The sequence below is a fragment of the Mycteria americana genome, chromosome Z (genome assembly GCF_035582795.1).
Source record: "Mycteria americana isolate JAX WOST 10 ecotype Jacksonville Zoo and Gardens chromosome Z, USCA_MyAme_1.0, whole genome shotgun sequence".
In the NCBI taxonomy this organism is placed as follows: Eukaryota; Metazoa; Chordata; class Aves; order Ciconiiformes; family Ciconiidae; genus Mycteria; species Mycteria americana.
The window spans coordinates 21,616,766-21,628,826 of record NC_134396.1 but is presented as its reverse complement, the minus strand read 5'-3'; the positions used below and the strand labels follow the sequence as shown (position 1 = coordinate 21,628,826).

Here is a 12,061-nt window from a genome sequence, read left to right as displayed (position 1 = left end):
GAGGAAAAGCCTAAGTTTTGTTTATATGGAGCATTAATAAGTGCTACGTATTGCCTTGAAAGTAATGGAAAAGACTATACAATTTATACAAAAAGGCTTTTAGGGCAAAACAACTGAAGAATAAGACATAAAGGTACATACGAAGTTTTCCATGTTGATGAGCGCAGCAGTCTTCTAGCTGTCTCTGAAACCTCTCGTATCAAGGTTGGAAGGGTGGTTCCTGAGGGAGATGATGACTTCAGGTAAATGAATTAGTGGTGAAAGCCCATGTCAGACACTTGGGATGGGGTTTTTGCTTCTCAAAGCCACACTTACTACAGCCATGCTATTGAACAAGGCAGTTCTCATGACTAGGGACATCGCATGGCCCAATGGTAAACAGCCACCACTCTTCCCTCTCTTTCTGCCCGGATATTAAACTGCTCTGCTCTCTAAACTCTCCTTTTTTTTCCTTCCTATGATTACAGGAGATAATTTCTTGGAGTAGGGTCATAAAGCTGCACTTGCCCGTCTGCAAAGTGTAATTTCAGCTGTACTAGTTCAGATTTATGTCCTTTGCTTGCCATCCTCTCACTGAAATCACAGTGCTGCCAAATAGTGGACAAAGCTTTTGGGATTTGAGCTTTATCCACCACGTGGATTGTAAATGGCACAGGTCAATGAAAGAACAGAAACGGCAGGGTTCAGAGACAGCCATGTCTGACTACAGCAACAATTAGGCATTGAATGAGAAAGCAAAGACTGCTGCCAGGGACCCACTACCGCTACAACAGCTGGTTAGGATATTGGATAGTTCCCCCAGAAATATGAAATCTTAGGTATTGGGAATATTGGTTATCGTAGGATGGATAAGGAATGTTTGGTTTCTTAATCAAAGAAGTATTCCAATAATTAAAGACAGTCACTCACTTCAAGACAAGGCTAGTCTTTTCCCTGTCGGTAGCAAATTTTAATGATCGATAGCAATAACTTGCAGCTGAACGCATTGAACAGATTAGTGCTGTTGACTGACTACTGGATATATTTTTCCTTAAGCAAAGTCAAAGGTGAACCCATTTATCAGGAGCATTGGATTCCACTACTCTCGCAAGTTCAGTATATCAACTGGAGGTGTATTCTTGTTCTCTTTCACTCTCATTTTATTGAGGTCTTCAGCAATCTTGGTTTTAAATTTCACTCCTGTCCAGAGTCTCAGTGAAATTGATAATGAAATCCCTAGGGTACTTGGTTCAGGTTTTGTGGCATATCCCCTTTTTGGGAGATAAACCTATTAGTAGGCATTAAAAATATAATATATAAACTATCGTTGTTATTGTGCTTTAGACTGATTTGCTTCAACTTTTTTTTTGGAGTACTTTTTGTAGTACTACTTTGTTCAGAAGATATTTTTAATGCTTTAGCAGTCCTTCATAGAGCCCTGAAATTGTGAAACATCAAGAGTTATGTGAACAATATTGTTTCTGAAGGTGGGGAATGACAGTTGAGGGTAATAATTTGCCCCTGACAGTAACAGATGGGCATGAAAGGCCAGCAGTTTGCTTCCATCTGATAAATGGCTGTATTTTGGCAGCAAATTAGACGTCACACAAAGTTGGCAAATAGTGCAAGAAATCAATGTTTGGTGTGAAAAGTTGATACAATTAGTCTGCTGATCAACAGGGTATGTGAAAACATGATTTAATGCCTTGAATTTGCTTCAGGAGATTTCAGTGGGAATGAGTCGCAGAGCGGTGAAGTCTCCTGCGATCACTTGTAGTTATGGCAGCAGGTCCTAGCACAGCTCAGTTCGTAAGTCTGCAAGTATCAGAGATTAAAGTTTGAGGCAGAAGATATGAATCCAGCTATGAATATTAGTACAAAGAGGTCGGCTTGCTTTCCCTCTCTGCTGTTCAAGAGTCCTGAGCATGGATTGGTGGAGTGGGTTCGTGTACAGTAACTGGAGGCTGAATCTTGCAGTTACTGTTCAGGCTGCATCATCATCTTCTGTCTAGCCTTCCACTTTCAGGGCTCTATTATTACTTGGAAGTATAAACCCAAATGAGATCTGACAGATAAGGACTTATCCAAGAACTAAAATGAAATTATATGCAACTAGCCTTATTTCATTAACTAAACGTGAGCTTAAAAATCCTAAAATACAACATGCTGGAGGACATTGCCTCTCAGGACTTGTACTTTATAACTGTTGCAAGTCAGACATGAATAAGAAAAACATTTAACTGTCACCAGGTTGCAGCTGAAACGTATGAAACTTGAATATGAATTCCATTTATGCAGGGAGAGGGAGAAGATAAAACAGGGATTTATGCTTCCTGCAGAGTCACAACACAGTCCAGTATTCCAGCAGATCAGATGCAAGAAAGATTACCCTAACTTTGCAGAGACAACACATAATTCTCTGTAAAAAGCACATAACATTAGATATGAATCTGAACTAACCACTGTGTTCAGAGCAAGCAGGTTTAAAAAATTACAAGGAAAAGAGTCACACTTTGCAGTCAGTGTCACTCTTCCAAATCTTTGTTACCATCAGAGGGCTCAGCAATGTCAGCGGAGCTGACTTTTTGTTCACAGCTGTCACGCCAACTCAGCATCCTAGCAGGCAGGGATTTTATTTTCACCTAGAAATGTGTAAAGTACTCCAATATTCGTACATATATAAGAATTCTTGCTGGAAAAAATGACTATACCTTCCTTGCACCCAGCTTATATTTAAGAAGTCATTGGGCTGAATCGAGCCCTGGAGGCAGTGAATCTGTCTTCTCTGACGTAAATGGAGTTATGCCTGTGTTATGCACTCCCCATCATGTCAGCTAGTTACAAGACTGACTGATTAGCTTCTGCAGCCCCCGGCATCACCTGCAGGGTTTTCAAAGTGTGCCTGGAAGGGGCTTTCCAAAGTTCTGCTCTCGTAGTCCAGTGCCTGGACATTATACAGCCATTTCTCCATCAAGTCAGCAAATAATTTTTTTCTTACTTGCAGATACAGAACTCCAGATTTTTACAACATCGGAATTTGCTTTGGCAACTCTGTAAAATCCACTACCTTGCTTAACGCTGTACGCTTACCTGTTTCTCCAGCTTGCAGTTTAGGTCAGCAGGAAACTTAACGTGCTCTGGTGGCCCCGTCTCAATGGAGAAGGTGAAGAGGATGGAGTGCTCCATATCATTTACGCAAGATTTCTTCAGATAATTGATAATCTGCTGTAAAAGGGGGTCTTGATCCTTTCTCCTTGGTCGGGAATGGTTGTTGCAATGCAGCGCCTCCACATTGACAGTGAGGAGGTTTGGGGGCTGGTCAAAATTACAGCACTATTTGACAATTTATGCCCATTGATCTTTGGGTTGAAAACAAGGAAAAATAGATTTATTCAGTTAGTATAAGAAATAGTAACCATCAGATGACCAGTCATCCAGAACTCTGAATACTCTGTTGATAACATAGAACAATCATGCTGAACACAAGGTTAACATGTCTTTTTTGGACGACAAATTTGAAGTCCCCACTAGAAAAACGTGAAACAATGAGGAGTTTGAAGTTATTTAAAATGTATGTGTTATTGCATTACTGTTGGCTAGGCAAAAAGCTCCTTTTTTTCCAAAGGAATTTATTGTTTTAAATATATCATGTCCAAGGGATACGATAACCTTCCAATAACCTTCATCAGTCATGGTAAATCTGAAACAGATGTAGTTGAGGCGATTCTTGAACATCAGTCATTGCTTTCCAGCATAGTGACTGACAAACCCCAATACTGTCTGTCAGAGTCTTAGCAGCTCAAAGACTGTGCTCCATCGGACCTCTTGTTCAGTGGTGAAGGCCTTTGTTGTGTTCCTCAGGCTATTTATTACTTCTGGTTTTGCTAAAGGCGTATTTTCTTCTACCAAATTAATTAAATGTAAAAGAGTGTCTGATTTGCTCATGCCTTGACCTTTAGTGCTTGGATGCATAGAAACGGAGTGTAAAACCCCTCCTCTCTTCCCCCACCTCGCCTCCAAGTCCCCTATATATATACTCACATATATTAAATCCTTAGCTGGTAATATTTTTCAGTCATCCACCTCTTGCTTACCATGGGTGTAAAGGCAGCGAGGAGTAAATCTTGTGGATATCAATAAACAGGGTATTGTCCTGAGTAGGAATTAAAATACACCAAGCCTTTCCTGCCTTCTATACCCAGAAATGTTGAGGAAAAAGGTTGCACGTTACTGCTCCTCAAACACAGCGCTGACCTGTTGGGAAAATACCTTTTCCTCAGTGACTGTATTTGTCTGTTAAAGACGTCTTCTCAGAGTTGAAGAAAGAATTGTAGGAATGGATGTCTTATGGTTCATTTTGGAGTATTTTTCTCCCCTCAATGTCCAGAAATTCTTCCACAAGACAAGGGCAGCTGGGGGAGCCCTGGGCATTGGAGCTACTTGCAAGTGCAGTAGTGGACTACTACTGCAAGTAGTGGACTACTACTGCAATGGACTACTACTACAAGTGCAGTAGACTTCAAATTCGTCCTCCAAAAAAGACATGTTAACCTTGTGTTCAGCATGATTGTTCTATGTTATCAACAGAGTATTCAGAGTTCTGGATGACTGGTCATCTGATGGTTGCTATTTCTTACACTAACTGAATAAATCTATTTTTCCTTGTTTTCAACCCAAAGATCAATGGGCATAAATTGTCAAATAATGCTGTAATTTTGACCAGCCCCCAAGCCTCCCCACTGTCAACCTGGAGGCACTACATTGCAACACTGAACTACACTGAACGTTTCCAGCTGCAGAGAGTTCACTGGCTAGTCATGGCTTGTGGGAAGTTTCGTTAGCAAGCCTTGCAAGCTGTGCCATCTGCAAATGCCACCCAGCACGGTGACTGGCGTAACACGGCAGTCATGTCTTCTGACAGAGAAATGATACTTTAAAGTTCTTTACAATGAAAAAGAAAAGATGTTTAAAGTTGCCACAGGGTTGTGTTTGAATGCCAGCTCAGGTGTCAAACAGTCATCATCTTCAGGGAGAACGTATTGTCCCTTCACCCTTTCTGCCAAGAATCATCACAGGAAAGATTTGCCTGCTCTCTTTGTGTTACTTTGTGCGGGAATGGCATTGATGGGGAGCGAGTGAGTGCTGGTGTCCATCCAGGGTGGTGGGAAGGGCTGATGGGAACCCCTCTGTTGAGTAGCTTGTTGCCTACAGCATGCATCCCCATAGGCTGGTGTTGCAAAGGCATGCCCAGTAAGGAGAACTGTGTCGGTAGTGATCCTTCGTTAAACAAGACTTGAAGGAGGGCTTGCTTTCTTGCCCTTGCCATTCATTTACATTTTGTGTTTGCACAGAATTAACATAATCACTGTTAAAAGTGGGCTCCGTGATCATGCTGCTTGATTGGCCTGAAAAGATCAACTGTGTAAGTTAGAAATCTGTTCAGTCACTTCTCCAGGAAATGTTACTGACACCATCCCCATCTCAATAATCCTACTATAAATGTCATTGATATTTGGCCGAGTAGGGGAGCAATAGGATCCTATGGCCATAGGAACTGGGATGATGCATGTGGAAATCAGCCTTTAAGCAATCATCACATGCTGTTTACTTCTCCTCTCTGTTCTGGTTCTGAATCAAACAGCTGCCAAGACTCTTTATTCATATCTGGTTTTAATTTGAAGCTTTACTTAATAAAATCAAGGATGAACAGATACTTAGATTTCTTCCAAACACAATTAATATTTATTTCTGAAAGTCTTTAGACAGGACTTCAACTTGCTCTCCCGAAACTATAAGCAGGTGAAATCTATCCACGCAGCCACTTCTGTGCAACCTGGAAGTTTCTTCCTTTCGTCCTCTGACACATCACAGAAATGTTCTGTCAAATGTGTAGAGATGGGCTGCAAAAATCCAGTAGAGTTAATTTAAAGCAACCCCAGATCTTCTACATGAGTCTCAGATTCTCCCACTCCGTCTGTAGTTTAGTAAGTCACAGTCTCTTGCCAGTTTGTGAAATGCTGTTGCTGCTTTCTGCTCCCACACTGTGATAGTTCATTTCTCTTTGATAAAACTGTTCCCGTGGGAGACTTCCCTTCATTCCAGCTGAGCATCTCACGGTATCGACCTGGGCAGTAAGCCTGTGTTGCTCTTACAAAACTGTAAATAGTTTTAATAAAAGACATATTTTTTTATTTCTCACATGGTCACAGGACCATGTGACTGATATCGGCAAGTAGCCGCAAACTTCCCAAGTTTTACATGGGATGGGAGCCCTCGTAGTGACTCACACTCCACCCGTGCTGGGTCCCCACGCTGTATGATAAGCAGTAACACATGTTGATGCTGAGGAGTCCAAGAGGGAGGCAGTCACTCACGCAGCTCTGAACAGGCACCATGTACATGGTGCAGACCTCTACTCTTGCCTCTGGAAATCAGTCTCAGGGTGCGTGAAACCATGCAACCACCGGAGCTGGGTGTCTGGCCCACGGGAGCATAGGATGTAAGTAACCACCACTGGTGCTGGTCAGCAGGAGTTGCGACTCCTCATGTCAAATCCCTCCCAGCTACGCAGATACACGACTTGCAGTGGCTTTGGTGAAGTCCGAAGTGGGTGCTTTGACACTATGCATCTTTGTCTAACTTTGCATGTGGCTAATGCACTTCTTTTCTACCTGTGTTTAATGTGTGAATGTCATATAATCATACATGAGGCTTAGCCGGGCCTGAAGCAAAGTGTGCTCTGTCACAGCAACTATTAAGCAAGAAATTTCTGTGGCAACTAATGGGTGATGATTTCTTTTATGTCCTTACCAACGGTAAAGACTACGTTCATTAAACACTGCCTAATCTCTTAATTTGAGGGAAATCTGCAGGATAACTAAATTATCAGATCGCAGAGCATCTTCTGAAGGAGTCTGTGGTAACAGAGCCATCTGGGTTTTTTATTGAATGTAGCCTTATATATGCACTCCTGTTAGGCAAGGAAGCAGAGCTATAAAAATAAATTTAATTACAAAGGGTAATGCCAGAACTGGATGCAGCAGAGGGAGACCTGCCCTCCTCCCTTTCGTAATAAACAGTTTGTCTCTTTCTTTCAAGGAAGTACAGAAAAAAGAGTATGTGTTAAGAAAACTATGTTTCTTCAAAGCAATTAGATTATTATCCACAAGTCTCTAGGCACTGTCATGCACAAGAGAGTAAACTACAACCTCATCTCACATGTTAGGACCATTCTTTTTTTTCCTTCTCCGCCACTTTCTATCATATGATTATAAGCTTTTACGCTTATAAATGCAGGACTTCCCCAGAGCAAAAGCAAGAGGGGCAGCACATGGCGAGCTCGGTGGGTGAGGAGCAGGAGGAGGAGGAGGTGGAGGAGAAGGAGGAGGAGAAGGAGCAGAGGGGCAGGAGGGGTGCAGGCAGGGAGGAGGAAGGCATCCCAGCCGCCGGCAGGGCCCGCTGCCCGGAGCAGGGCGGCCGGGGCAGAGCGCCCGGGCCAGGGAGCCCGGGGCAGGGCCGGAGCAGGGCCGCCGGGGCAGGGCGGCCGGGCCAGGGCGGCCGGGCCAGGGCCGGGCCGGGACCGGGGCCGCCGGGCCAGGGCCGGGCCGGGCCCGGGGCAGGGCCGGGGCAGGGCGCAGCCCCGCGGCGCGGCGGTGCGGGCGAGGCGGGCCGGCCGCCCTGCGCCGGGCTGGCGCGCAGAGCTGCTTTCAGCGTGGCCGTGCTCGGCCCCGTTATTCTATGTCTCCGTACAGGGGAGTTTTTCTAAGTTGGCAAATAGGTGACTTGTTCTATGTCCCTTGTACTTCCTCTTAAGCGCAATTATTTTAATTGATTAATACTGCACCGAGCAGTTTGCTCGGAAGGGACAGCTCTTCTGGTTTTTTGGGCTAATTACCAGTCTGGATTCCTGAATGACAATACGGCTGCTAATTAATGTACTGCAGTTCTCACAGAATAAGGCCCTGATAAGAACTTGCCAATTAACATGAGAAAAAAAAAAAATGTCCAGAGTCCTGTTGTGTTTTTCTGGCATCCACTCCCAGTCAGATGAATATCACTGTTAAATACAGAGACAGACTAACTACTAAGTATGGAAGCCAGTGGGCTGTGAGGCTGCTCTAAGCTTGCCCAGACTTTATTCATTCAGGAGCTAGCTGTTATTTGTACGCCCGTTCACTCTTGTGTCTAACATTGCTTGCTACGGTTTTTGTAAGCAGCAAGAAGATGAAGCGGGGCAGTGGCAAGTGTCCAGGCATCCCCATAGGGAATTCAGCCGGCTGAATATGAGCCAGCAGTGTGCCCAGGTGGCCAAGAAAGCCAAGAGCATCCTGGCTGGTACCAGAAATAGCGTGGCTAGCAGGACTAGGGAAGTGATTGTCCCCCTGTACTTGGCACTGGTGAGGCCGCACCTCGAATACTGTGTTCAGTTTTGGGCCTCCCACTACAAGAGAGACATTGAGGTGCTGGAGCGTGTCCAGAGAAGGGCAACGAAGCTGGTGAAGGGTCTGGAGCAGAAGTCTGATGAGGAGCGGCTGAGGGAACTGGGGTTGTTTAGCCTGGAGAAAAGGAGGCTGAGGGGAGACCTTATTGCTCTCTACAACTACCTGAAAGGAGGGTGTAGTGAGATGGGGGTTGGTCTCTTCTCCCAGGTAACAAGTGACAGGAGGAAATTGCACTTAAGTTGCACTAGGGGAAGTTTAGATTGGATATCAGGAAAGATTTCTTCATGGCAAGGGTTGTGAAGCATTGGAACAGGCTGCCCAGGGAAGTGGTTGAGTCCCCATCCCTGGAGGTATTTAAAAGACGTTTGGATGAGGTGCTTAGGGACGTGGTTTAGTGGTGGACTTGGCAGTGTTAGGTTTACGGTTGGACTTGATCTTAAAGGTCTTTTCCAATGTAAATGATTCTATGATTCTATGAATTTCTTGCAGTGTCCCAGTGTTAATCAATATTAGTGGAAGGCTGAAAGGAAAGTTTTGGCAGGGTGGGTCCCAGCTTTCACCTGGTCCGTCTGGTGTGGCTGGGGACCCAGGGTCTGTGTGGGCCACTGCCTGGCTCGGGAGTGCTCCCACAGTGTGTGACAGGGAGCACGTGAGTGCTGTGCAGGACGGTGCTGGTGGTGGTGGGCAGCGAGGACACCCCTGGGCTCCTTTGCCTGTCTCACAAATGGTGCTCGTTAGCTGTGGTGGGCAGCGCCAGTGTACAGCACAAGCATTCACTTTGCTTCTTGCAGAGGAAGTTTGCAGCCCATGCTGACTTCCCTGCTGCTGCAGCTAAGCAGCTAATAGTTCCTGGAAAAGCTCACTTAAAACCACCTGGGCATGTTACAGGACTGTGTAATCTCAGCTCTATCTGTGGTGTAGATATGTCCATGAAAATACAGGGCCAGATGCTCAGCTGGTGACAGTGACTCCAGTCCCGGATCCACACCAGCTCTGTGAGACCAAGGCGAGTTACAGGGACTCCTCCGGCCAGGGGGAAGGGGCAGGACCTGGTGCTGTTGCCAGTTTGTTTTCATTGCCTTGAATTTTCCGGAGCGGTGTTTCTGGCCCACAGGACCACATGCCATGGGTGTTCCTGAAGAGATGAGCAGCACGGCAGTTGCTGTGGCCTGTGGGCTGCTCTGGGTGACCAGAGAGCTGTCGCGCAGCGGGAAGTACAACGAGCTCATGGAAAGTGCTGGTTTAAACCACGCTGGTTGAATTTAATTTCCTCTCTTTTTTTTCTCTCTGTGCTTGCAGGTCAGAAGATTCTTCACCACAGAAGTGACGTCTTAGAAACTGTAGTCCTGATCAATCCCTCAGATGAAGCAGTTAGCACTGAGGTAAGAGAAATACTTCATTGGATGTGTCATAAAAGCTCCATTAAGTGGACAGGATGAGAGCAGTGAAACAGATGTAGTTGAGATGATTCTTGAATATCAGTTACTGCCTTCCAGCATAGTGACCCCAATAGCATTTTTCAGAGTCTTAGCAGACTAAGAGGAGATCCTAACTGCGGATGAAGGGACATGTTAGGATCAAATATCATGAAAAACATCAGCCATCCCTTGATTTTCTCCCTGGTTTCCCAGACTCCTGATAAAATGTCAGAGGCATAGGACAGAAACACACCCCTGATCTCAGCACTCCTTTTCTCATGGTGCACCAAATTCCCTTCTTGATAAAGTGGAGGCAGCTGTGGTGGAACTGCATCTGCTTTTCTTCTGCTCCTCCATTGTTTGGTAGCTCTGGATGCCTATTTTACACATGAAAATAGTGCCTGAAGGTGCCCTGAGACAAATATATGTCTTTGAGAAGAATTACCAGCCATGTGGTGGTGACTCTAGGTTGATCTCTCTGTCCATCAAAAAGCACGTGACATGATGAATGGACTCTGGAGAGTGCCCCAGAAGAGGACTGACAATTCCTCATGAACTCGCTAGAGTAGAGGCAAAGAACTGACTGTGAAGCTCAAAGACAAAATTGACAAATTTAGCTGGTGAGACTGAAGGTTGAAAAAATAGGGGTAATTGCATTGCTAGCCTGTGCTGGGAAGCACTGACATAGTACCATTTCCTTTGGGAAATGAAGCGGCTCTGCTTGTAGTACATAGTGAAAAATCTATTTTGTTACCAACCTTAAGTGACTGAAACACAAACAGGAGGAAGGACTCTGAAACAAATGAAATTTCTGAAGTTGTAAAAGTTTAAAGAAGTAAGTCACCTTAGTTAATGGCAGCTCATTCACTAAAAAACTATGCCTGCAAATCTCTTACAAGGCATTAGAGGTACTTGGTAAGGAGCAAGGAGGTCAGCTGGGTAGCAGCTTTTAATACACTCAGACACGCAGAGTAAAAAGCTATAAAGTGTGTGTGTATATGGAGGGGGGGAAGAGCCAAAGGAACTGCCAAAGTAGAGAAATGCCGTTTCTGTCGCTGTTGCTCATCGTACCTTTGATGGATGACCACATGAAAGAACACGGTCTGAAGCCCATTAATGAATTCTGAACCCTGGCTTTACGCCTTTGGCTCTGGAAGATGTTTGGCTAGGTTACTGTTAATTTCCTCTCGCTAGACTGTGGGAGGCAATCTTCTCTTCGCTTTCATCTTGCCAAACTGGTCACAGCCAGAAGTTACAAGCTGAGATTTACCTTGGCTGGCTAAGCAAGACTCTGACTGGACACAAGCCAGAAAAAGACAATAAGAAAGAGGGAGGAGAATTAAATTGCAGGTTGGAATAGCTATGCTCTGCCCATTATGGCAAATAGAAGACTTAGTTTCAAGAAATTTCCAGGTTGCATCTGGGGACACAGTGATATACCATGGAGCTCTGACTTCACCAGAAGAGGAACTTGAATCTATCCACTCAGGAAAAACAAAGGAAAATTATATTAAAAGAAATTCCTGCTAATCTGGATGGCAGTAGCCATACTGGTGGTAGTCTGAGCATGGTTCTGCTCCAAGCTCCTGTCACGTTCTGTCAAATGCCAAAATACCTCCCAGAAGAGAGAGGCCCAAAGGGAGAGAGACTGTAGTTTCCCAAAGAAAACAAGTTTCTGAACATCCCATGAACAGTTACTTCATTCTTAAGAAGACCCCACTCCATTGCTCTAATGCTCCTGCGACTGTACCGTAAGTCTGGGAAACCGCTGATCTGCTGACGCTCCTGTCTCTGTTCACATTCTATTTTGCCTCCATTTTGACTGAGGCTACATCTTGCTGTTCACTTTCAAACGATTTGGGACTTCAACCAAGGGTAAAGCTGAAAGGAATCATCACCTTGCAGTATTTCTTCTAAAATGCAGTGGTCCTGAAATCAGGAGACAAATTTCTGGTAGTCCTTCAGGAAGCCTTGATTATACCCAGACGTAGAATTTATGTGTCTCTTGAAGGTCCTCCATGTGTATCAGACATTATTCTCTGTAATCTGTAAGCATTTATTTACTTTTTTTCTTGCCATAGTTTCCTAGCTCTGCAGAACGTATTTCATCATCAATTAATAAAATAGGTTGAAGGGGAATTATGTGACAGTCACATATCAGTGATTCACAAGTCAGGAAATAATTTTGCTGTTGGAAAACCTGGTGAGTTTACACAGAATTTG

The 12,061-nt window shown here is 44.6% G+C and overlaps 1 protein-coding gene across 3 annotated transcripts in view; it reads left to right on the top strand.

The window, feature by feature from the left end:
• MAP1B (microtubule associated protein 1B) overlaps positions 1-12,061 on the top strand; it is a 73,783-nt gene that overhangs the window by 45,805 nt on the left and 15,917 nt on the right. For all 3 annotated transcript variants that reach the window (XM_075488286.1, XM_075488287.1, XM_075488285.1), the window contains exon 3: positions 9,720-9,802. In XM_075488286.1, coding sequence (XP_075344401.1) covers positions 9,720-9,802 — 83 coding nt within the window. The remainder of the gene's footprint in view (positions 1-9,719; positions 9,803-12,061) is intronic.